This window comes from Globicephala melas, chromosome X, assembly GCF_963455315.2.
Source record: "Globicephala melas chromosome X, mGloMel1.2, whole genome shotgun sequence".
Taxonomy (NCBI): Eukaryota; Metazoa; Chordata; class Mammalia; order Artiodactyla; family Delphinidae; genus Globicephala; species Globicephala melas.
The window spans coordinates 118,922,739-118,949,840 of record NC_083335.1 but is presented as its reverse complement, the minus strand read 5'-3'; the positions used below and the strand labels follow the sequence as shown (position 1 = coordinate 118,949,840).

Below are 27,102 nucleotides of genomic sequence, written 5' to 3'. Positions count from 1 at the left end.
AGCCTGTCAGTCTGTTTCTATTTTGTAATTAAGTTCATTTGTGTCATCTTTTTTTTTGAATATTATCTTAATTTTATTCTTGCAGCATCCAAATGAGACAGACCAGTTGTCAGGTATTTTATGATAACAAGTACATTACAAAGTCCAAGCTTTTGAAATAAAGGAAGATGACTTATTAAAACCTTCTAAGTATCCCCGATTTACTGATAACTTTTAATGCAGAAGGAAATGAATAGGTGTCTGACGTGCAACTCATGGTTTAATTGCAAATACCTAGATTAGGTAAGCAATTGTTCCTAACTAAAAAAAAGTTGCAGAATCTCATTAAGACCCATGTTTCTCTATTATTTTTTTTAATTAATTAATTTCTTCTTGGCTGTGTTGGGTCTTCGTTTCTGTGCGAGGGCTTTCTCTAGTTCTGGCGAGCGGGGGCCACTCTTCATCACGGTGCGCGGGCCTCTCGCTATCGTGGCCTCTCTTGTTGCGGAGCACAGACTCCAGATGCGCAGGCTCAGTAATTGTGGCTCACCGGCCTAGTTGCTTCGTGGCATGTGGGATCTTCCCAGACCAGGGCTCGAACCCGTGTCCCCTGCATTTGTCATCTTTTTTTGGATTGCGCATATAAGTGATACCACACGGTATTTGTCTCTGTCTGAGTTACTTCACTCCATATGAGAATCTCTCGATCCATCCATGACATTATAGGTTATTGTAAGATAGTGAGTAGAGTTCCCTGTGCTCTACAGTAGGGCCTTGTTGGTTCTCTATTTTATATCCAGCCGTGTGGACATGTCAGTCTCAGTCCCACCAAAGGCCGCTTGGAGGACTCATCTGGGTCCCGCTGGACCTCAGCAGACCCCTCTCCACAGGGCATCGGACACCCAGGGCACAGCACAGCCATGGCCGGATGCCGGGGCGAAGGGCGGGCTCTCGCAGTACACGTGAACCAGACCACAGGGGTTGAGGCGAGGAGGTAGGAGCTGGGGACACACAGAAGGCTTGGTGACATGTGGCTGCCGCCATGGCCATGGCTCACACGATGCCAAAGTGAGAAATGATGAACGCCAGGCCCCTCAAGTCCCTCCGATTAAAGGTTCCCCGTGTTTCTGTTTCGGTGTCCCTCCTGCTCCATTTTGCCCACGTGGAGTGAGCCCTGACGATCTAGTATGCAAGGGTCTCTGGGTTGTCTTTTTAACGTTTGACTCCATTTATAGTTATTAGAAACTATCATCTCTGTTCCCGGTGTTGTGCACGATATCCTTGGAGCTCACTTTATGCCTAGTCGTCTGGACCTCTTAATCCTCTCCCCCTGCATTGCCGTCTGGGGTATCTCTTTCTTGATCAGACTTCCTTTCTGGTGCAGTTAGGTTGTGATCGGTTTTACCCTGATACGTGCAATAATCATAAGAAAAATTAACATCCAGTCTGTCGCCCTCTGTATGAGCTACAAGCTGAAAATAATTCCTTTATATACAGTTAATCCCCAAGTAACCCAGTGAGGCCCATAGAGGCCATGGTTGTCGTTATTTTACTGTCCCCACTGGAAGCACAGGGATGAAATCACCTACCTGCCCAAGGAGGCCCCGTGCCCCCAGACACATTGGTGTTTCTGTGGTTATTTCTTGCTTTTCTTTATACATTGTTTTTTATTTTTGTATTTTTTTTTTTGCTTTTTATTGACGTGTAGTTGATTTACAACGTTGTGTTAGTTTCAGGTGTACAGCAAAATGATTCAGTTATATGTATATATTTTATATATAGAGAGAGAGATATTCTTTTTCAGATTCTTTTCCATTATAGGTTATTACAAGGTAGTGAATATAGTTCCCTGTGCTCTACAGTAGGTCCTTGTTGATTATCTATTTTATATATAGGAGTGTGTATCTCTTAATTCGCAAATCCTAATTTGTCCCTCTCCCCCTTTCCACCTTGGTGACCATGAGTTTGTTTTGTATGTCTGAGTCTGTTTCATAAATAAGTTCATTTGTATCATTTAAAAAAAATTAGATTCCACATATAAATGATATCATATGGTATGTGTCTTTGTCTGACTTCACTTAGTATGATAATCTCTAGTTGCATCCATGTTGCTGCCAATGGCATTATTTCATTCTTTTTCATGGCTGAGTAATATTCCATTATATATACACACCACATCTTTGTTATCCATTCCTCTGTCGATGGACACTTAGGTTGCTTCCATGTCTTGGCTGTTGGGTGTAGTGCTGCAGTGAACATTGGGGTGCATGGATCTTTTTGAATTAGAGTTTTCTCCAGATATTTGGGATTGCTGGATCATATGGTAGCTCTATTTTTAGTTTGTTAAGGAACCTGCAAACTGTTCTCCACAGTGGCTGCACCAATTTACATTCCCACCAGCAGTGCGGGAGGGTTCCCTCTTCTCCACACCCTCTCCAGCATTTATTGTTGGTAGACTTTTTAATGATGGCCATTCTGACTGGTGTGAGGTGATACCTCATTGTAGTTTTGATTTGCGTTTCTCTAATAATTAGTGATGTTGAGCATCTTTTCATGTGCCTGTTGGCCATCTGTCTGTCTTCTTTGGAGACATGTCTGTTTAGGTCTTTGGAGCGATTATTCTTTTAGGATAAATTTTTAAAAGCGAGTTTGTCTATCTGGAGGCTGTGCACATGTACAATGTGGTACCCAAATTCCCACAGCACATTTCTGCTGATAGTTTTCTAGTGTTTTGCCCCCAGACCGTATGTGGTCCCGTTTAACCCTGCGTTTTCTTCCCCGTTAGCAGCGAGATGGTGTGTTTACAGGACGGTGTCTGGCTCCTTACTAGGATTACGTCTTTCTTTCCTCTGACCATCACCTTTCAGTGGGAGGTGCTGACCGGCTTTCACAGTCTTGGCGGGTGGACCACATTCATTTCTTCCTCACCACGGGGTCGCAGAGATTAGAAACAGTGATCGCCAGAGCCCTGGAGGGGAGGGTGGAAGCCGTAAATGACAGTGGTCGCCCTGAGTTCTCCACCACTGGGCTCTCCTCAGTGCAGCCTTTTGGGGCCACCCGTGGAACTCAGATTCTGACAAGTATGAATTAACAGTTACAGCCGGGCCCCAGCATGCAGCCAGCACCAGCTGTAATTACATCTTCGTCAGCAGGCCATCAAAACCCAGCTCTCCTGAATCACCCAGTTCCCCTTTGTGGTTCCGTTCAAAATCGAATTTCCTTTTGTGCATGTGACAACTTGTGCGAATTGTTGGTTCTTGTCCTGTGGGGACACTTATCTGTGTGTGTGTGTGTGTGTGTGTGCGTGCGTGTGCGCGCGCGTGGCGGAGGGGAGGTGATGATGCAGAAAAAGCTTCTCTGTATATTAGGGACATAATCACTTGTTTCATCTTCCACGATGAATTCTTGTGCCTTCGGTCTTAGAGAAAGTACTTTTTGCCAGAATGAGTCAAGGGGTTAACATTTTTTTTTTCTTGTTGTAAATTGTTCTGTTGTTGAACTTTCATGGTTTCTGGGCTGACGTGATTAGAAATTCCCCTCCAGTATTTTTACCTGTGGCAACAACTGAATCCTTAGCCTAGGTGATGTCCGCAGGGGGTGAGGTGCTCATTCCTGTTCAGACTAGGAGCCCTGTGTCCAAGGGTCCATCCTTCTCTGCTGACCACACACCATGACGATGACTAAAACCGCCAACCGTGACGCTTACTGAAGGGGTTTCCTAGAAACCTGCCCTTGCTTCCGTCTGTTCTGAATTTACTCTTATCTACACTATCACTCTCTTGTCCTGCCTTTCCTGACTCTGAACCGATTATCTTTCCAGACCACCTTTTAGATGATTCTGCAAATCGAGAAAAGCAGCATGTAGGAGGAGGGGTTCTCCTGTGCAATCATTTGCTCACATGTTTTGTACATTTTGGCGGTGTTCCTCTTTTCACAACCGATATAATCATCGTAAGAAAACTTAATTTGGGAGGGGGAATTTTTTTTTTATTGGTGTATAGTTGCTTTCCAGGATTGGGTTAGTTTATACTATACAGTAAACTGAACCAGCTGTATGTGTACATTGATCCCCTTGGTGGGAGGATTTTTGATTTAATTCCGGATTTCAGACAGAGCTGCTCTCTGTCTGAATATAGGTCATTTCTGGTTTTGACCACGTCTTTCTTGATGCTTGCGATACTGTGTTTTATTTTTTTATTTTATTTTTTTTGCGTTACGCGGGCCTCTCACTATTGTGGCCTCTCCCATTGCGGAGCACAGGCTCCGGACGCGCAGGCTCAGTGGCCACGGCTCACGGGCCCAGCCGCTCCGCGGCATGTGGGATCTTGCCGGACCGGGGCACGAACCCTTGTCCCCTGCATCGGCAGGCGGACTCTCAACCACTGCGCCACCAGGGGAGCCCGATACTGTGTTTTATAATAAGAAATATATGTGCCTCGTCCTTGTTCCCACTTCTGGCACAGAGCTCCTAAAACCCTTGGAGTTTCCCAAGTGTTGAGAGCCTGAAAGGTGTCTCTTGTTATGTTCATGAGGTGTGCCCTTTGGAACTCACTCAAGGATGGTAGCTGGTTGCCAGGGAAACCAATCAGCAGCTAAAGGGTTGGAATTTTCATTCCCACCCCCTGACCTCTCGGGGACGGGGAGAGGGGCTGGGGGTTGAGTCCATCACCGATGGCCAATAATTTAATCAATTGTGCCTGTGTCATGAAGCCTCCATAAAACCCCCAAAGGTCAGGGTTCAGATAGTTTCCTAGTTCGTGAACACGTGGCGGTACCAGGAAAGTGAGAACCTGGAGAGGGTTTGGGGGTCCCCTGCCCCCGCCCCAGATCTCACCCTCTGCATCTGTCCCATCTGGCTTTTCCTGAGTTATCTGCTATTATAATAAACCAGTGATCTAGTGAGTAAAATATCTCCTGACTTCTGCGAGCCATTCTAGCAAATTAACTGAACCCCAGGAGGGGTCATGGCAACCTTCCATCTATAGCCGGTTGGTCCGAGGCACAGGTGACCACCTGGCGTCGGAATTGTGGTAGAGGGAGGGGTAGTCCTGGGGGACTGAGCCCTTCACCTGTGGGGTCTGAGGCTACCTCTAGGTAGATGTGTCAGAATGGAGTTGAATGGTAGGACACCCTGCTGGAGTCGCAGAATTGCTTGTTGGTCTTGGAAAAGCCACACTTGGGAACTGGTGATCAAAATCTTTGAGCTTTTCAGAGGTGCCTTATTAATTCTCCATAAATGCCCATATATTTATTGCATTTATTCCTAATTATTTCCTGAAATGCTGATGTTTGTTTCGGTTCTGAATAGGGTTTATTAAAAATGTTACAGACTCTGAACACATCAGAATAAAATATTTAAAAGTCAATAATAAATGAGCACACGTCATCACAGCATCTGCCACGCCCTGCTTTGCTCCAGAGGCACATTCCTTCCTCCCCCAAGACGTAACCCCTATCCCAGCTGTGGTGTTACCCATTCTACTGTTTCTCATTACGTGGGTGTGTCTCTGAAATGTAATTTTGCATTTTTTCATCCTGACATAAGTAGAGTAATGTCTGTGATGTACTTTCTTTGCACCATAAATTTGTTTCCTGGGGTCGTTGTCATAAATGACCACAAATCAGGTGGGTTAAAACCACAGACATCCACCCTCCCCGAGTCCTGGAGACCAGACGTCTGAGGTCAAGGTGTCCCAGGGCCGCGCTCCTTCCGGAGGCTCCAGGGGAGGGTCCTTCCCGCCTCTTCCAGCTTCTGGGGGCTCCAGGCGTCCCTGGGCTCGTGGCCGCGTCCCTCCCGTCTCTGCCTCTTGTCTTCACGTGGCTTCTCCTCTGTGTCTGGGTCTCTCCTGTTCTGTCTCTTAGAAGGACCCTTGGATGTAGGGCCACCTCATCCAGGAGGACCACATCTCAGAACCTTCATGGCTGCAAAGACCGCATTTCCAAATACAGTCCTGTTCAGGGACTAGGGCTTCAACATGTCTTTTGAGGGGTCACAATTTACCCCAAAGCACTTAGTATTAAATGTCGGCGATCTGCCCATGTTGATGCATGTAGAAGTAGGTTATTGCTTACCATCCCTGTGAAGTCGTCCACCTGCACATACATCATGGTTCAGATCCATTCTCAGGGTCAAGGACACTTGGGTTCTTTCCGGTTCTTTCCTGTTACCGCAGCTTTGCCGTGAGGGGTCCTCCATGGATCTCCACATCTCACTTTCTCTAGGGAATATCGCAGGCAGTGACATTTTAAGGCTAGAAGGTTCTCACATGTTCACGTTTCCTGGGAATTCCATTTGGTTTTCCCAGTGCACAGTCCAGGTACTGAGAATTCCCAGGGGTTTACATCTTCATCATATGCGTTAAGTGTTGGACTTTTCAGTCTTTGCCAGCTTGGGTCCACTGCCGAGCTCTTCAGTCCTGGAGCAGGAAATGGCATTTGCTGTGTTTTAATTTGCATTTGCATTTTCCGCAGTATCCTTGTGGTGGAACGGTGTCCGTGGGATTATTTGGCATCTGGACGCTGGCTTCCGGGAAATGCCTCTTCCCCGTGTTTCTAGGGGGTGTTTAGCCTTCGTGTTTTAGATTCATCTCTGTTCCTTATTCTGGCTGTTGGTTTGTATCGGTTATGTATGTTGCCAGTACTTTTTCCTTTGTATTTTCTGCTTCAAGAACATACAAGAAAGTAATGTTGTATGGTTATAACCAAAGATATTGGAACATAGGAGAAGATATTGGAACATAGGAGAAAGATATTGGAACATAGGAGAAAAATACTTTGAAAATGGAGAAACAAAAAAATAGATACATGTATATCTGTGTGTATATCTGCACACTCGTACATATACATGCATACATATAGATGGAGTATGTGGCATATATCATTTGTGGAATGCACGTTGATTTATAACTTCCTAGATGCACATAGTTATATGGAAGATTATTTATTCAAGGGACATGATTCCTTCTCAAGTAATTTTGATATATTAAATACGGGGCTTCCCTGGTGGCCCAGTGGTTCAGAATCCACCTGGCAATGCAGGGGACACGGGTTCGAGTCCTGGTCCGGGAAGATCCCACATGCTGCGGAGCAACGTAGCCCGTGCACCACAACTACTGAGCCTGTGCTCTAGAGCCCGTGAGCCACAACTACTGAGCCCGCGTGCCACAGCTCCTGAAGCCCGTGCGCCTAGAGCCCGTGCTCCACAACAAGAGAAGCCACTGCAATGAGAAGCCCGCGCACCACAAAGAAGAGTAGCCCCCACTCGTGGCAACTAGAGAAAGCCCGCATGCAGCAACAAAGACCCAACGCAGCCAAAAATAAATGAATGAATGAATGAATGAATAAATTTATAAAAAAAGAAATATTGAGATTCCAAAATTTCTATCCCATTATCAGAAGAATCCCATTATAACGGCCTCACTGATGACAATGTTCAGTATACTCTGAGCCTGTACTGCCTGTGGTGATGGCTTTGTGATTCATGGTATGTGGGAACAGGGAAATATAATTTCAAAATGTAGGAAAACAATGTTAAAGAAAATAAATGTCTATTTCATTTTAAAAAAACAACAAAAAAAGAAGAGACAAAAACATGATTTTACCAGTTCCATCCCTGACACCTTCTACTTTCTAATAGATTTTCCATCTCAATTTTTTTTCAGCCATATGCTTATTTAATCTGCATATATGGATCAGACTGTCTCCTTTGTGTGCTGCTTTTGGAAATGTCCCCATCTACTCTCTAGGCAATTAAATAGTAGCTTATGTATCATTTGTCCTGGTAGCTAATTTGTTATTTTGAAGGGAAAACATCTAATGTTTCTCTCTGAAGAATACTTATACCTATTGTCCTTTGTATATTATACTTTATCGTATGCTATGTTGTATATCATTCCTATCTCGCTTTTTTTTTGGAGAAATTTATATATTTATGTTTGGCTGCGTTGGGTCTTTGTTGCTGTGCGCGGGCTTTCTCTTAGTTGCGGCGAGCGGGGGCTGCTCTTCGTTGTGGTGTGCGGGCTTCTCATTGTGGTGGTTTCTCTTGTGGCAGAGCTCGGGCTCTAGGCACACGGGCTTCAGTAGTTGTGGCGCACGGGCTCAGTAGTTGTGGCTCACGGGCTTAGTTGCTCTGCGGCAGGTGGGATCTTCCCGGACCAGGGCTCGAACCTGTGTCCCCTGCATTGGCAGGCGGATTCATAACTTTTTAAAAAATAAAGTATCAGTTTAATTTTATAAAGACCTGACCTACGGGGCACAGGGTTAGACAACTATGGGTTGGCTGCATGGTTTTGAGAATAAAGTTTTATTGGCACACGTGGCTGCTTTCATGTTACAAAGGCAGAGTTGAGAAGTTACAACAGAAACCGAAAAGCCCACAGAAGTCAAAAGCATTTCTTGTCTGGCCGTTTGCAGACAAAGCTGGCTGGCTCTGACCTAGAGAGGGGACTGCATTTTAGTTTCCTTTCCTCCCTTATGTGGGTGGTGTGGGTCAGTACCTTCCCTAGAAGGGGTGGTCTTTATTTCTCGAATGATTCTGACCGTCGTGGAGCCTCATTCTGTGGGATTCTGTTCCCCAGCGACTTCACTGCGCACTTGCTTAGTGATATTTATCCTGGAGCTGGAGATCCCCTTTCTGTGCTGTTTTTTGACAAGTGTGGATGGTAAAGTTTTGATGATTTGTTTAAAAAAAAAGAAAAAGAAAAGAGAGAGAGAATTAAGAAGCTTTCTATTTCCTGCCCTTTTGCTCGGAATAGTCTAATTGTCATGAGAAGCTTTTGAAAAGTGGAACGATTCCCTTTGAAAACTCTCAGGGTTTGGGAGTTTTCAGAAAAGGAATTCTAAGTCCGCTTGCAAAATGCCTTCCATGCTTGCTGCTTGCTTGAGGGTTTCTTCCTCTTCTGTGGCTAGTTCTGGCAGCATCCTCCTATCGATAGAATCGTCTGTTTCCAGTGTTAGACTTGATGTGTTTTTACTAAACCTCTTTCCTCCAGCTCGGGAATGCTCCTGATTCCAGTTGAATGAAGTCAGCTACTCCCCTGGGCTCCGTTTAGACCTTCATTAACTCTTTTCAGTTTGCTTTTTCTCAGCTCACCTTTTAGTCTCTCAATTCTCAAGCAAAGGATGTTAAAATTTTTCAAATTTTACGTTCTTTCGCTAGCAAAACATCCACGCTTCGACATACTCCCTATTCCTCCAGGAATCCCTGTACATCCCGAGAGAGTACGTGGTGTTCTTTCTTTGTGGTCCAACATGGAGGTGAAGCTTGCACCTGCGAATCATTTTTAAAAAATCTTTTGATCATCACACGCACATTTGGGTTTAAAAGTGCAACCACAGGGCACTGAGTAATGGTGCTTTTATATATAAGAGAGGAAATTATGGAAACTGTAGCATTCCATAGTGGAAGCCTGTTTGTTACCATGGTAATAAAGCAAAAGTGATGTGAGTTGTAAAAAGAAAAAAGTTGTAGGACAGTGGCAGGCTCTGATGTCACCTTTGTAATGATTGTATGTCATCATTATACATATTATTTCGTTACACGTACGTGTGTGTGCATGCATTGTGTGAAGTCTTCAAGGGTGTGCCCTCAGTCCCTGGGGGCCCGGGGGGGAGTGTAGAGGATTTATGTGTCTTTATGTCCCTTTATGTCCCTTTATGTCATTTAATGGCATTCTTTTCTATCACTCCGAAACCTCTATTCTACACGTTATCAAAAGCCGTGGACTTGATTCCAAATTCAGAGCCGGTCCCCTGGGTAAACCAGTTAGTACCTTGAAACAACCCAGCAGGTTGCTACATTCATAAAGATAAGAGGCTTAATTGGTTCTTTCTACAAGCAAGTCAAGACCATTCCATTTGTCTGTGCCGTAGGGTCAGGGAAGGTCTTCAGAGGGAGTGAGTGCCCTTCAAGCGTCTAGGAAGCAGTTAGTAGCATCATAAATCAAATCTAGCTCCGATACAGAAAACCTGCATCTCCCAGAGGCCGTCGGGCCCTTGCATTTGGGGGTGTCATCCTGGCTGCCTTCCCGCACCCCCTCAAGGTCAACGCGTACCACGAAAAAATCGTACCACGATTTTCAATGCTGACTACCTCTGGTCCCCTGGTCAGGGCTCCTGTCCAATAAGCCCTTTGAAATTCCCTTTATCAGGTCTCCAATTACAAACGATCACGTCTCCCCTGTGCAGTGTGCCCTTGTCAGAATAACATATATGGCTGGCCGTGGTTGGTTCCCTTCACCACGCATCTAAATCTGTCCAGTGAAGACGGATCGGAAAGTCTGGTTCTTGGATGGATGCGCTCAGCGGCTGAGAGGCCTGGTTAAGCACCTCAGGGACACACGTCCAGGGAGCCTTCTGTCTCACCTCTGCGTCCTGAGCTGCTCCATTGTCGGGGACCAAGCATCCAGGTGCAAGCACGCTGTCCCAGCAGCTTAAGACATGTGACACCCCCAGTTGACATTCCATCATGTCATAGGGACCCGCCATCCATGACTCCAGGCTCCTTGGAGGTCAGCCTCTCGCCGGAGATGCTGGGTGACCCAGGGGAAGCCCAAGGTCATCACAGGGGTCCTCATAAGAGAGGCTGGGGGGCTGAGGGTCAGAGAGGGAGAAGTGACGGCAGAAGCAGAGGTCATGGTTTCCTGGCTTTGAAGGTGGAACAGAGGACCACGGGCCAGGGGATGCAGTGGCCTCTCAGAGCTGAAAGAGGCAAGGAAACACTCTCCCCACGACACCTCCAGAAGGAATACAGCGCTGCCCGCACCTGGATTTTCGCCCAGATCCACTGTATGCTCCCGACCTCTTAGGATTTGAAGAAGATGATACCTTTGTGCTGTTTTGAGCCACGATTTTGTGATGATTGCCAAGAGCCCCCAGAGGAAATTCAGACACTCTCCTCTCTCCTTAGATCTCAAGTGTCCAGACCATCACCTTGTGGCTTTTTAAGCTCCTTGCCTTCAGATCCTGCCTTTCTGGGCACGTTGATAAGACTCACCTCTCAGGTGGGCGCCTGCGTCACCTACCTGTGCCGGGCGCTGCCCCGGACGCCACGAGGGAATCCTTCTTGAAGCATCAGCCCCTCCCGTCCTGATGAGACCTCTGACGCACGTCTTAGAAACGCCCAGATGACGCCCACGACGTGCTGGATGTCGCACAGCACTTTGTAAACATCGGCGTGTTTAATCTGTATTCCAAGACCACGGGGCGGGCACGAATCCTGCCCCCAGTTTACCGAGGGGAACGTGGAGGGATTTTTTTTTTTAACATTAGAAACGATTCGGTTTTATGAATGAACATATATTAAAATTCACAGTTTATAGTATAGTCTAAATAAAGTCTTTCAGAAATCCACTGTAGGGTCCTTGATCGAAGCAAAGGTGACAAGCTTTCAGGAAACATCCTTGTCCTTCCGATACCGTGATCTGAGGATGGTGCACGTCACGCACCAGGCATGATGGAGTGTGTTTCCTGGGTGCCGTGTGCTGGGAAATGCATATCGGATTCTGAATAGACAGGAAGATGCTCTAAACAGTGCTCCCTCTGGGATAAATAACATCTCCCATTTTCTATACACCTTAGGAAAAAAAAAAAAAGATCACATCACCTCAGATGGGATTCCCTAGGAGGCATGGAGCAGGGGGTTAGGGCGTGATGTCCTTCAGACTCGTGACATCTCTCTGCACAGAGCTGTGAAGACAGTTAATAGGGCATCGGGAGGTATGTCCCAACATCGTACCAGGCAGTGGGTACTCCCTTCCTCAGCAATCTTCATGAGTGCTGAAAGGAGGAGGACGGTGTCAATGATCTGCCCTTGCAGTGGACGCAGGACACAAAAGATGCAGCCCTTGGAGAGGGTTGAAGGCTGGGCTAAGGTCCAAGGAGCCTGAACCAGGCTGGGACCATCAGTGATGCAGAAATAGCTCAAGATGAGGGTGGCCATACTGTCATTTCTCCCTTGTCTGCTGGGTCCCTCATCGGAACCCCAGATCCCCACAAATGGTGTGAGCTACCCCCATCTCCATTCTCCCCAGGACAACTGGTCCCAGCCCCAGTGAGTGTCTTAGATGTTGGGTCTGGACCTCTTCCCAGGACGCCCGATAACGGATGTCAATAGTGGTGTTATTACAGATGGCCAGTAGGCACACAAGAAGATACTCAACATCACTAATTATTAGAGAAATGCAAATCGATACTACAGTGAGGTATCACCTCACACTGGTCAGAATGACCATCGTTAAAAAGTCTACAAATAACAAATGCTGGAGAGGGTGTGGAGAAGAAGGGAACCCTCCTGCACTGTTGGGGGGAATGTAAGTTGGTGCAGCCACTATGGAAAACAGTATGGAGATTCCTCAGAAAACTAAAAATAGAACTACCATATGATCTAGCAATCCCACTCCTGGACATATATCCAGACAAAACTCTAATTCAGAAAGATACGTGCACCCCAGTGTTCCTAGCAGCACTGTTTACAATAGCCAAGACATGGAAGCCACCCAAATGTCCATCAACAGGTGAATGGGTAAAGAAGGTGTGGTACATGTATACAATGGAATATTACTCAGCCATGAAAATGAATAGAATAATGCCACTTGCAGCAACATGGAAGGACCTGGAGATGATCGTACTAAGTGAAGTAAGTCACACAGAGAAAGACAAATGCCATGTGATCTCACTTACATGTGGAATCTAAAATATGGCACAAATGAACCTATCTACGAAACAGAAACACACCCACAGACACACAGAACACAGTTGTGGTTGCCAAGGGGGAGGGGAGATGGGGGAGGGATGGGTGGGAGTTCGGGATTAGCAGATACCAACTATTATATATAGAATGGATAAACAACAAGGTCCTACTGTAGAGCACAGGGAACTCTTCTCTATCCTGTGATAAACCATCATGGAAAAGAATATGAAGAAAGAAAGTGTCTCTATGTGTACAACTGAGTCACTTTGCAGCAGAAATTAGCACAGCATTGTAAATCAACTGTACTTCAAAAAAAACCCCAAAACAGCGATGTTGTAGGATCAGATGCACCCAGCCTACAGAGCAGCCCGTGGACTGGAGGGCGTGGTGGGATGGGCCTGGGGTCTGGTTAGAGGCCGGTGCAGAGGGGCAGAAGGAGTTCGTTTTGAAAATGATTCTAGAGACCAAGTCACGCAGTCTTGACTGGTTGCCCGTGGAAAGTGAACCAAGAAAGACTCGGGTCATTTGGGGTTTCTGACTCAGGGAAGTCGGGGCGCGTGGTGGTGGCTGTCCAGGAAACGGGGGAACTGGCGGGTGGGGATGGAAGGGTGATTGACCCTGAGGTGTGTCCGTAGGGTCTCTGTCTCTGGGTGCCAGCTGGGCTGCTCTGAGCGTCTGTGTGCAGCTCAGAGGTGCAGATGGAATTTGTGGTTGCAAACATGCAGGCAGGAAGGGAGGTGACCCACGAGGCCGTGGGTGTGGGTGACGCACCCATCATGACTGATGAGGAAGATGGGGAGGGTTGGAGTCTCTGGAAGAAGCAAGACCTGGCCATTCCGTGCAGCACCTCCCCTCCGTCCTCTCTGCCCCTCGTTTTCGTAATTTGTTAATTCTGGATAATACCATCTCCTAAGACTGTTGTGAGCATTGCTGACATAATACATGGGAAGGCATTTGCAACACTGTAAAGCCCTGGATAATTACGTAGTTATAAGGCATTCGTGTTCCCCTCTCACCGCACACAGCTCGCGGCTCTGTTATGCACCGTGTGAACCCCACCCTCTGCTCTCTTTCCTTCGCTTTATTTTATTTATTTAGTTTTTGTGCGCTTGCGCCCAGCCCTCGACCCATCACCGCTGCTGGTTTTCCGCTCCAGGGGCGCGGGGCTCTTATCTAAATGATCTCTCTTGGCTTTTTGGCTTCATGCAGAGAAAAACTTCAGCTGTAAATACACAGTGCTCTCCCCAGCCCTGCGCCCCGAGCCCCCGGCGTGCGTCTGTCCTTCAGGGATTCCGAAGCCTCTGATAAAAGCCACCCTGTTTCCTACCGGGGTTTGGCTTCCCATTTGAGACATCTCTGCCTTCTTACAAGTCTCCAAGAGGATCTTAGTTTTTTTTTTTTTTAAGCTGCAGGTAAAATGGGAGATGTTATTTATCCCAGAGGGACCACTGTTTAGAGCATCTTGTTATCTCTTCAGAATCCGACTCTCATTTCCCAGCCCGTGGCACCCAGGAAACACACTTCATCGTGCTTGGAAGAGCTCCTGTCAATGACAAGTGAACAGGGACAGGTAATCCAGTTGTGCTGGGAGCTGCAGCAGGTGTACCTGGGAGGTACAGCCTTCATTTTTAAAATTGTAGGAGGTACCGTCCTCAGGTCCACGGTATCATCAGAACAAGGATGTTTCCCGAACGCTCGTCATCTTTATTTTGATCAAGGATCCTGCAGCGGATTTTTGAAATGCATTATTTAGACGATGAACTGTGAATTTAATATGTGTTCATTCATAAAACTGAATCGCTTTTAATATGTTAAAAAATCCCTGCATGTCCTCCTCTGTAAATTAGAGGCTGTATTTGTGTGCACGTCGTGGTGTTGGGATACAGGTTAAATGTGCCAACATTTACGACGTGTTTTCCAATATCCGGCACAGCCTGGGTGCCACGGGGATGTTTCCGAGACGTGTTTCGAAGGCATCATTAGGAATGGGGGTGGGGGATGCTTCAGAAGGATTCCATCGTGGTGTTCAGGGCAGCGCCCGGCACACGTAAGTGCTGCAGGAGTTTCTGCTGCTCTCACCGAAGCTGCTTGGACCAGTACCATGACCTCTTTTGTCTGTTGGGTTCTAGCTCAAAAGGATTTGGGGAAAGGGGTGCTGGTTATTTCCTCTTCATGCTTTTTGGATAACCTGAAGACATCCTCGTTTAAATATAGAGTTGGGACATGTAGTCATCAGCTCAGGCTGCCCCAGTAGAACACTGCAGACTGGGCAGCTTAAACAACAGACATTTGTTTCTCCAGGTTTCGGAGGCTGGGAGTCTGAGATTACGGTGTGGGCAGATTAGTCCCTGGCGAGGCTGTCTTCCTGGCTTACAGATGCCGCCTTCTTGCCGTGTCCTTACGTGGTGGAGAGGGAGCTCTGGGGCATCTTCTTTTCTTTTAAGGACACTAATCCCATCCTGGGGGCCCCACCCTCATGACCTCATCTAACCCTAATCCCCTCCCAAAGGCTCCATCTCCTAATAGCACCCCGTCGGGGGTAAGAGCTTCAGTGTATGAACTCGGGGGTTGCACACATTCCATCCATAGCAGGACGTATGCATTCACTGGACACCTGTTTAAGAAGCATCTCCCACCCGCCATGGACGTTGGTGGTCTCAGGTCTATGTGGCAGAACCTGAGCATCGGGGGCCGGACACCCACACAAACACCTGGCATCTGGGTGAGGAAGCTGAGGCTAACGGAGAGTGGTGGCTTTAGCAAGGTCTCCTGGGTCACGAGAGGTGATGCAGAAGTTGAACCCTGGTCCTGGGACCCGCAGTTCTTTGGTGCGACTCCCTCCTCCAGAGGAGGTAGGTAAATGTCCCAAAGTTAACGCTGGGCGTGGGAGGGAGTGTGTGTTGTGCATGTGACCGAGTGTATGTGTGTGCCTGCTTATACACACGTGTGCATCTCAGCGTCTACCAGACTTCCTTCCTTTCACTCAGGCGTGATGTGTCATCACCCTGATGGGTGAGGGTTAGGACAGTGACATCGGATGTCGGGAAGAAGAAATGCATAAAACCGTCCATTTCGTGAGCTGTCAAAACATTTAGGAATTAAAAAGTACAAATGAAATCTCATTTCTTCTATCTTTATCATCTGCCCAGGGCTTGGAAATGTTCTGCAAATGCTCGGGGGTGGCTGTTTTTAGCCCAGCATCTATCATGTGTTTAAGTGGGATAAGTGGATGAGATTAATTCTCCGTGAGATGCATGAGCACGAAGGACAGCTCTTTTTTTCCCTGTCCTTTTCTATGTCAGAGAACTACCTGGCTGGGCAGGGCCACCCTGGGTGAGTGTGTGTACATGCATGTAAGTATATTTGTGTGCATGGGTGTATATGTGTGTGCATGTGAATGCACGTGTGTGTGAATGTGTGCATGAGGGTATGTGTGTGTGCCTATGAATGTGTGTGCATGGCAGTATATGTGTGTGCATGTGACTGTGCATGGGGTATATGTGTGTGCATGTGATTGTGCATGTGAATGTGTGTGTATGGGTGTATATGTATGTGTGCATGTGACTGTGTATGGGTGTATGTGTGCATGTGACTGTGCATGGGGGTATATGTGTGTGCATGTGTGTGTGGATGGGTGTATATGTGTGCATGGGTGTGTGCATGTGAATGCATGTGTGCATGGGTATATGTGTGTGTGCATGGGGGTATGTGTGTTTGCATGTGAATGTGTGCATGTAAATGCATGTATGTGGATGTGGATGGGTGTATATGTGTGTGTGCATGTGAGTGTGTGGATGGGTGTATATGTGTGCATGTGAATGTGTGTGGATGGTTATATATGTGTGTGTGCATGTGACTGTGTGTGGATGGGTGTATATGTGTGTGCATGTGACTTTGTATGCATGGGGGTATATGTGTGTGCATGTGAATGTGTGCATGGAGGTATGTGTGTTTGCACGTGGACGTGTGCATGTAAATGCGTGTGTGTGCATGTGAATGTGTGTGTGCATGGGGGTATATGTGTGTGTGCATGGGGGTATATGTGTGTGCATGTGAATGTGTGTGTGTGCATGTGAATGTGTGTGTGTGCATGTGAATGTGTGTGTGTGCATGTGAATGTGTGTGTGCATGGGGGTATATGTGTGTGTGCATGGGGGTATATGTGTGTGTGCATGGGGGTATATGTGTGTGCAAGTGAACGTGTGTGTGTGTGGGTGTAAATGTGTGAGTGCGTGTGACTGTGTGTGCACGGGGGTATCTGTGCTTCGAAGTCCCTTTCCTTCAGAAACAGGATGACCAACAGATTTCCATTGCAATCCCGTCTCCTGACAGTAGCTGAATTTTGGGCCCAGTGCCGTGCCCTTTGGGCATCCCACACTCATGTCCGGCACACCACAGGCAGTACCTTCTGAAACTGCCATCTTTGTGTCTTAGTTGGACATGCGGATCACAAGCACTGTTACCCAGACAAGAGGACTTTCAACCTGTGGGGGAAATGGACCCCCAGATACGGCCCGCTGGAGGACCCCAAAGAAGCAGCCTCTAGAGAGGGCTGGACACGTCCTAGGGAAATCCCAGGAGCGGGGGAGCCTGCGGCTGCAACAGAGCAGGTGTTTCTGATGGAGGTGACTCACTTTGGGGGTGAAACACGGCAGGGGGTTTCTGGGCATGGACCCCTGAATCCTCGGCCTGGAGAACGGTTGACTTACGAAGCAAGCTCGTCCCAGGAGCCGATTGAAGGATCTTTTTGCCAAGGAGGTGTACATCCATCCTAAGAAGAACGTCTCGGACACCACTGAAGGGAAGAGCAGTTCCTCTGTCTTGTAATAACGTATAACGGAAAATCGTCTGGAAAGTGTATGTGTGGGACCCTCCCAGCTCTCACCCTGCGGCCCACGCTGTTCACGGGGCTGTGCCTGGTCTGGGTTTTATCACAAAAGTGGAATCCCAAGGAGATGCCGTCTTGGATTCTGTGAGTCGTTCTTGGAAATCCTCAGCCCTGCGGGGGTCCTGGGTACCCCAGTATCTATAGTCAGTGGGTCCGGAGTGCAGGAGGACCCCAGAGACGTGTGGTGAGCACCGTTAAGGAGAACCGAGGCCATAAACACGCACAGGCTTTGCCACCTCTGGGTGGACAGCACCAGAATCGAATCACAGTTGAGGTGGAAACAGAACCCTGGTCCTAGCCACTGCCCCAGGAAGACAGGTAAATCCAACCTCCATTCCCAGAAAACAGACTCAGGGCACATGCGACGTGCAGGCAGCGTCTCCTATTTAAATGAGTAAATCCTTTTTTCTTGGAGGATTTTTGTTTAATACATCTGAAAAGAATGGCATATACAGAAAACCAGATGTGAGAAAGCATCGGAGCAACACTGACGAATTGACAAGGATGAGACTTGGGGCTGGTGGAATAGGTGACCTACGTGTTTCTAAAAGTTGGAAACTGCACCTAAAATAAGATGAAAAAACCCCTATCAGCACTTGGGGAAAAAACCCCAAAACACTTAGGAGTCTTCATAAGACTGCGTGTCAGATCAATATGCTTTATACTTTATAACTGACATATATAACATTGTATAACTTTATCTCCATAAAAAAGTAGTAGAATCCTGTCTAAAGGAGCTCGTTGCTACAGTGAAATGAATGTTTTTTCCTGAAGAGGCGTGACCCCTGACCCCTCCTGACCCCATGGCCACCCCTTCCCACCCCGTCCCAGCACATGAGAACACAGGCTTTCCAATAACGCGTGTTCCCCTCTGCGGACTTCCTTGCAAACCTTCAGGCTCCTCCTGGGAGACGCCCATATGTTCCAGATTGTCTTCGTCAACTCATGTCTTGACCGTAGGGTCCCAGGATCTTGCTTCCTTGAGTATGGGACCCGGTAACATCAAAGGAACAGTTAACCTGGCTGCCCTCCGCAGTTTCCCATCTTTGTCATGTCCAGTGCTTTTGGCAGGTGGGTACACAGCCCTCTTGGGAGATCACACGGGGAAGTGTTGGTCTTCCAGACAATACCTTCAGAGTCGCGGCTTCTCTGCCTGTCAGACGGCTCCGTGGAGTAAAGGAAGCTTTGCCCTGCACTTCTCTTTTTAACCTTCTCCAGCCCGATTATAAGTGCCGGGGGACATTTGTCATCACGACTTCCGAGATGGCCCTTTTGAGCACGTCTGAATCCAGAAAAATGTGACTGTGGGGTTGTTTCCTGGCCTGCGTGTGTACCTGAGAGTCCTACAATGGGACGCTCTTAGAGGCACACGAGAAGGACCAGGGCTAGGCGCGTTCAGCGGATTTCCAAAAGTGTGTTACATGCGATGAGCTCCTGAAAAGTCATCGTCATGACAGTAAGATGAGGGGATTATGTAGGTTTCTGGACACTGAATCGTAGCCCCAAAGCCCCTCACTTCCCACAAGGTCTAATCCCTTGAACTTCTCTGCCTGGTTCTTTTAATCCACTGGTTCTTTTTTTTTTTTTTTTGCAGTTTTTAAAAAATTATAGTTGATTTACAGTGTTTCAGGTGTACAGAAAAGTGATTCAGCTTTATATATATATGTATATTCTTTTTCTGATTCTTTTCCATGACAGGTTCTTACAAGATTTTGAATGTAGTTCCCTGTGCTGTACAGTAGGACCTTTACATACAATAGTGTGTGTCTGTTAGTCCCAAACTCCTAATTTATCCCTGCCCCCGTTTCCCCTTTGGTATCTGTAGCTCTGTTTTCTGTTTGTGAATCTGTTTGTGTTTCATAAATAAGTTCATTTGTATTACTTTTTAGACTCTGCATATAAGTGATGTCATATGGTATTTGTCTTTGTCTGACCTCACTTAGTACGATAATCTCTAGGTCCATCCATGTTGCTGCAAATGGCATTATGTCATTCTTTTCCATGGCTGAGTAATACTCCATCACACACACACACAGAGTTATATATATACACCCCACCACCCCACGTCTTCTTCTAATCCACTGACCATGCCCAGGGACCAGCTCCCAACCCAAAACACAGGGTGTCTGGCGTTCAAACCTTCCTCCTTCCCTCCTACTGCCCGAGGTCCACTTTTCTCAATCTCTTCTCAGCCTTTCAAGCTTTTTCTTGAACTTACAGTTCTCCTGCTGTAACTCTCCTCACTGCATGGAAACCAAGAACCTTTCTGCCGTCTCGACGTTTCCACCTCAAATTGCTAAATGTCGTGCGTTCAACACAGAGGCAGAACAGTCATCTGCTCTGAGCCAACGAGGAAGCATTTCAGTTTCATCAGGCGTTGGCCATACAGCAGAAACGAACACTGCGTTGTAAACAACTCTACTTCAATAAAAATAAACTTTTTAAGAAAGAGTTGGAGACCTGAGTATTTACACTGGGGTCTTCGTATGCATCTATCGAAATGGATTAACCCAGTGTGGAAGTACATCCCACTTCCTGCACCCATGGAGGCTGGGCTGCCGCAGCCTGTCCGGCCCGGCTTTGTGCCTGAGTCCATGGAAGAAGGTCGGAGGTGCTGTCTCACCCACAGTGTCTGTGAGCGTGGCGACCCCCGTGTCTCTGCTCTGAAAATTGACTTCTGTTCTTCTTCCCTTCTCCCTGCAGACCCCGGATGAGGGAGCCCGGACCTCCGTCTACGCGGCGGTCACCCCAGCGCTGGAAGGCCGTGGGGGCTGCTATCTTTACAACGAGAAAGAGACCAAGTCTCTGGGGGTCACGTACGACCTGGAGCTTCAGCGAGAGCTGTGGGCCAGAAGTTGCCAGATGACGGGCATCGCCGACGTGACCCAGGAGGTCTTCTAGGGTTAGCCACCCGCCGGGGAGACCGTGATCTGCCAGGCGCGCGCAGGTGTGTCTGTGCTGGACCACGTGTCTGCGTCGTTCACATCCCCCGCCCTTGGGGCTCTGTCTCCCCAGCGTCTCCCGTCGGCTTCCTTGCCCTGGGCCGGAACTTGAGGAGAAGAGGAATGCTGAGTGCGACCCCAAGCAGCTGGCCCTCAGCCATGAATCTCGTGATCCCCAATGTGTCCAGTTGTACCGGGTGCCCTGAGTCATTAAACCCTGCCAGCCACGCAGGCGGTGTTCTTGCTTAGCACAGAGGCGCCGAGGACCCTGGGGTAGAAACATCTGGGTGAAACGAACACTTTCAAGGGGGCCTGGGACTCTTGGGCGCTGGTGGCTTTGAGGGTGTCCTGTGTCCCCTGTTCTCTCACTCGCAGTTTGTGCCAGAGGGGCGGCTCTGATCCGTGGGTCCTGGAAAGGGAGAGACGTGAGCCTTCCTTAGTCTGTTGATCAAGGGTCATGTGACCACCCTAACCCTCTGCCCCACCATCTTTAGGGGGACCAGGTCCTAGGGGCTTCCTGCCGCCATTAGGGCATCTATCAGGGCTCTCACCCCGTGACTCATGGAAAGACCCTCAACAGAGGGGTAGGGAATTCTGTAGGAACGGGGTAAGAAAGGGGGCCTGGACACCTGTCACCGTGGGGTCTGTAGGATGGGGCCTGGACACCTGTCACTGTGGGGTCTGTGGGATGGAGCCTGGACACTTGTCACCATGGGGTCTGTGGGATGGGGCCTGGACACCTGTCACCATGGGCATTTGTAGGATGGGGACTGGGCACCTGTCACCGTGGGGTCTGTGGGACGGGGCCTGGACACTTGTCACCATGGGGTCTGTGGCACAGGGACGGGGCCTGGACACCTGTCACCATGGGGTCTGTGGCACAGGGACGGGGCCTGGACACCTGTCACCATGGGGTCTGTGGGATGGGGCCTGGACACCTGTCACCATGGACATCTGTAGGATGGAGCCTGGACATCTGTCACCGTGGGGTCTGTAGGATGGAGCCTGGACACCTGTCACCGTGGGGTCTGTAGGATGGAGCCTGGACACCTGTCACCGTGGGGTCTGTAGGATGGAGCCTGGACACCTGTCACCATGGGGTCTGTGGCACAGGGATGGGGCCTGGACACCTGTCACCATGGGGTCTGTAGGACGGGGCCTGGACACCTGTCACTGTGGGGTCTGTAGGACAGGGACGGGCACGGGCCCTGGACTAAACCAATCATGGGATTCAGCTGCACAGGGTTTGCTGGTCTGCACGTTCCCCCACCATTTTTTAGGGCCTTAGTCTAAGAATGGCAGCTTTGCTGCCCACTTGCCCTTCAGTGGTCACATGAAGCCTCTCTCCTGGTATCTGCTTCTTCATTTCATCGTCTGTTAACACAGGCATGTTCCTCTCCTGGAGACGTGTGCAGGGCTTGGATTCTACTTCAGACCACGGTACTAATGTAATAACAGCAATCATGTCGAATGCCCCGTGCTTCCCTGGATCTGGGTGCCCATCGCAGTCTGTCAGGCTCTTCCTGAACTAGTTTCATCGTGGACCTTCCAGGGTCTGCAGACACCTCATCCTTCAGCAGCGTGACGGCCGCCCTCTATGCCTTGGAAACAGGTCAGTGGTGGGACCATCCTGGTTTCATCCAGTTCCCTCTGTAGTGGCTTGAATGGTGGCTTCTCAAGATACATGTCCACATCCTAACCCCTGAAACCTGCACATGTGTTCCTATTGGGAAAAGAATCATTGCAGTTGTCTTTAAGGTCTTAAGGTGAGGACACCATCCTAGCTTATCCAGGTAGGGCGAATGTACTCACAAGGTTGCTGATTAGAAACAGGGAGAGGGAGAACTGATTACAGAAGAGGGAGGGGGTCATGTGACCACAGAGTCAGAGATGGGAGGGATGCGGCCACAAGTCCAGGGACGCCTGGAGCCCCCAGAAGCTGGAGGAGGCAGGAAGGACCCTCCCCTGGAGTCTCTTCAGGGAGCTCAGCTCCGCATCTTCAGAACTGAGAGAGAATAAATTTCAGTTGCTTTAAGATACCAGCACCTTGATGGTAATTTGTTACAAGAAACTCATACAGTTGTTGACACATGTGAACATCTCTAGCAGCTTAGTGGACCTTTGCCTGGGCATCCGGGCCTGCCCTGCTTCACCCACCAGTCAGGCAAGGAAGGCTCAATCCTCTCTCTGAGAATGGCTCTTGGGTTCTCAAATTCCAACATGGAGAGATCAGACATTTAGAATGCTAGCGAAAGGACTCTGTGTGTTTCCTGCCGGACTGCACCCTGAATTTCAAGACCAGGGACCACTGGTCAGCTAACCATGCATTCTCTCAATTGGCAAAATCCCACTGAGGCCCCAAACCTGATGTCAGCCCCCAGCACATTCATGCGTTGGAATAACAGCCAGCAGCTCTTCCAGAGTGGGGTTCACACTACACTAGATAGATAGATAGATAGGTAGATAGGTAAGTAGATAGGTAGGTAGGTAGGTAGATAGATAGATAGATAGATAGATAGATAGATAGAAAGGGTTTCCGGGTCAGCAAACTTTTTATATATAGGACCAGTTAATAAATATCTTCATATTTTAGGGCTTTATGATCTATTACAACTGCTCAACTCTTCCATATGACACACAAGCATGTACACACACTACGCTAACGTGTGGCTGTGTTCTAATAAACCTTTATTTACAGAAAAGGGGGGAGGTCAGATTTATCCGAGGCCCGTACTTTGTTGACCTTGGTTTTGACCCCTGTGTGCCACGTGGAGCCTTGTAAGTCCTGTCGTATGGGTGGGCATTTAGCCTCAGAAAGACTCGGTGTCTCACCCAGTTTCGAGTTCCTGCTGACCCTTAGGTGGGAACCTCAGGGGTGTCTAACCCCAGAGACCATGTTTTCCTTACAGATGAACAAGATGTTATGAGTTCTGTGTCGTGCAACCAGGAGACGGTGGTGTAAAAGGACAGGAGACCAGGACGTGTACGTTTGAGGTCCTCACCTCCTTGCCTGCATCCTGCTGTGGTTGGCAGAGCTGAGACTGCAGCGTCTGGGACTGTTCATGTGGTGGCCTGAGAGGAACAAACCAGGGCCCCTTCTGCAGGTGTGCAGACTCTGCAGGACGTCCGCTCGGATAAGAAACATCCTGACACCCTTCCCGGGAGAACCATAGGGTGACAAGGAGGCTCCCGGGGACCGTGGACCAGCACGAGGAAGAGAGCTGCCAGAGGGTCAGAGGTTCCTGTCCCCCTTCATCACAGTTGCAGGGGAGGTGATGATTACGGTGTGAAGCCACAAGACGATTTGTGGGTCCTGGTGGCCCATGGCTCAGATCACTGTGTGAAGATGGGGGCGCATGGTCCCAGTGGAAGACCCTGCTTATTCAAACAGCTCACTATTATGTAGTGTATAAGAGTGTCCTGGGCGGCTGTAACACAGGACCACAAACTGGGAGTCTGAAAAGAACAGAAATTCATCCAGCCCCCGGTCCTGGAGACCAGATGTCTGAGGTCAAGATGTCCCAGAGCTGTGCTCCCTCCAGACGCTCCCGGGGAGGATCCTTCCCGCCTCTTCCAGCTTCTGGGGGCTCCAGGCGTCCCTGGGCTTGTGGCCGCATCCCTCCCATCGCTGCCTGTGTCTGCATGTGGCTTCTTCTCTGTGTCTGTGTCTCTCCTCTTCTGTGTCTTATAAGGACAGTGTCATTGGATGTAGGGCCACCCTCCTCCAGGAGGACCTCATCTCAGACCCTTCACTTCCATCCGGATAATCAAGAATGATCTCTTCATCTCAAGATCCTTCATTAGTTACATCTGTCAAGAGCCTTTTGCAGACAAAGTCATATCCACAGGTAACAGGGTTTAGGACGTGGTCATATCTTTTTGGTAGAAAATATTCAATCCACTGCGTGGTACGTGAACTGGATACTTGGAAACTCAGGAAACATCCATTCCTTTTCTGGTGAACTGGAAAACCACGGAGGTCACGGCTTCTTCTGTATGTACCCAAGGCCGCTTTCCTGGGCGAGTGACCCATGTCACTACACGGGACCCTGGGCTCATAAGGACGCCTATTGGCTTAATGCCCTATGGCCGCCATATTGAAATTCTTGAAGCGTGAACAAGGACCCACATTTTCATTTTGCCCTGGAACTGCAAATGCGGTAGCCCTCTCTGCTCACATTCCTTCCAACCTCAAGAAAGAGGAGCAAGTCTGCACCCAATAAGGACCCCCCCACCCCCAGCACACCCTCCATCCGGCCACTGATGCGCTCAAACCTACCTTTCATGGGTGGTGAAGACCTCTCCCCGAGATCCAGTAAGGCTAGTGGGTTTTGGCTGCACACTGGGGAAGCCTCTGAAAACCACTAATGCTCAGCTCCACCATCAGCAGAATCCCCAAGTTCGTTCCTCTGGGCACCAGCATTCATTAGACCTCCTCAAGCCATCCTCTTGTTCAGGCAAGTTTGAGACCCGCTGGGCCAGGCAAATGCAGATTGAAGCTTCCAGCCCTGGGCGCCAGCCCCTCCCAGAACTGCTCAGATGTTCTGCTAAGCCCTACAGCCCTGACTGATGTGTTTCAGAACTAGAATTACTTTGTATGTTCAAACCAAGATGGAGACATGCCTTGTCTAATATTTCCGGATAGCCAGGATGGCAGAGCAGGATCTTGACTTCCAGGAAGATCCCAACCTTGGAGCATTTGCACATCACTAGAGAGCCCTTTACGGCTTGAGGTCATAGTACACAAGTGCCAGCTACTCTTAGCAGCATCACAAAGTTGGTTCCCAGGTACAGACTCAGGATGAGGATGCAGGAAGAGTCCTGGCCAGTCCGACATCCTCTGTCACTTTGAGAACAAGCTTGCTGGCCCCTGAAAGATGCTGCAGTCCCTGGGCGAAGCTAGGCTCTGAGAGCAATTTGGACTGTGTAGGACCCTGGCCTCACAGGCTCCTCCTCTTTGCATGACCGGCCTTATGTCGCTCGTCCACCAGGGGAGAGAGAGGACACAGTTCTGGAGAAGTTACCATGTTCCCTCGACACCTGATTGTGGAACATTCCTCAGAGCTCAGAGACACTTCGCAGCAGCTGGAGAAGTCTCGTGGACCACTGGGTGAGTAAGGCCACGTCCATGGCGTGGTGGGCACTGGGGATCCTGGGTTTACACCTGTCGCTGTCGTTCAGGGAGCCTGGGAACGGGGCTGTGTGCATACACACCGGGATGGATGACCTTCCATCCCTGGGCAAGTCTTGATTCAGTAATTGGACCCATGGTGCATGTATTTCTCAGTTCCCTGCACGTAGCATCAATGAGTTTTGTACGACAGTGGAAACGACCACCTCATCCATCCATCCATCCATCCATCCATCCATCCATCCATCCATCCATCCATCCATCCATCCATTCGGCAATGATGTGTTGAGTAGGGTTACCCAGCCAAGCTCTGAGCAAACACGGGATGGAGCTCAAAGTTGAGTGGCACAGAGCTCTTGTCCTAAAGGAGCTTGCTGTCTAGGGTGGGATTAGGACTCAAAGGTATCAGGTCTTAATGCCTAGAAACTGGGGATGGTACCAGACGTGATAAGAGGCACTTTTGACAGGAAAGAGTGGGCTCTGCAAAGGCGGGTCTGTGTCCGACATGACCCAGCTGAAGCTTCCTCCGTCTCGGCTCCCACTGGATTTTGAGGGTGCCTGTATCGAAAATACCTCTCATCTTGGCTATTAGGAAATACAACCATAGAAGGTGCACCGGGCTCCCTCCAAGGCTGGACAGGTTGGGAGTCTGATTAGGAGCTCCTCAGGTGACCCATGGGTCCGGGAGGTAGCACCCTGCCCATTACCCATGTGGGCTCTTCCTTGGGAAGTGTTAGTCTCACATTTGTTAAGCATCCTCGTTAAGCCTTTTGGTCTCTGTGTTTCCGACTCTTCATCCATCAAATAATGCTCCTAACATGTGCCCTGTCTCCAACCGGGTTTGCCGAGTGGACAGCAAGGCGGTATGCGTTCTGTTTGAAGGATGCTTAGGGGTAAATCCCTGCCAGGCATGGTTCTGCATCCAAGCTCCGTAGTCACTGAATTTGTCGTTTAACCAGAGAAATGAGTTGGGGTTGTATTTTCTGTCGTCTGGGTACCAGTATCCTAGGGGATGGATCTAAATCCATAGCTTGTTTACCGACGGCCACAAAAACACAAACACGATCCCAGACATGAGGACATCCTGGGTTTCTGCATGTGTGATGGGGGAGCATCTGTACGTAGTAAAAAGCTCGAGAATTTTTCAGCCTCTGGGGCTCTCTTCAGTGAAGCATTTTCTGAAGTTCACAGCCTTTTAGCGATCTTTGCGTTTATTGCTAGCTTAGAACTTCTGGTGATGTTGCCTACATCTGTTCCTTCCCTTTTTTTCCCTTCATTCTTTGCCTTCATTCTGGGATGTCATGTCGGGCTTCCAGAGTTAATGCCTGCCCTTTATTTTTTACTTTTCATATTTCTGGTCGCAGGGTCCTCATTTCTGTCTGTCCCTTGGGCTGCATCTCATAGATACATAGTTCAGTCCTTATTTTCATGGTTCCTCTTTACCCCATGGGTTACTTCAATGGGTATTTAAAAA

General features: G+C 48.7%; 1 protein-coding gene across 16 annotated transcripts in view; it reads left to right on the top strand.

Moving 5' to 3' along the window:
- DHRSX (dehydrogenase/reductase X-linked) overlaps nucleotides 1-27,102 on the top strand; it is a 368,637-nt gene that overhangs the window by 173,575 nt on the left and 167,960 nt on the right. For all 16 annotated transcript variants that reach the window (XM_060291858.1, XM_060291849.1, XM_060291867.1 and 13 more), the window contains exons 7-9: nucleotides 20,259-20,502; nucleotides 21,884-22,109; nucleotides 23,407-25,607. In XM_060291858.1, the coding sequence (XP_060147841.1) occupies nucleotides 20,259-20,456 (198 nt within the window). In that variant the 3' untranslated portion in view covers nucleotides 20,457-20,502; nucleotides 21,884-22,109; nucleotides 23,407-25,607. The remainder of the gene's footprint in view (nucleotides 1-20,258; nucleotides 20,503-21,883; nucleotides 22,110-23,406; nucleotides 25,608-27,102) is intronic.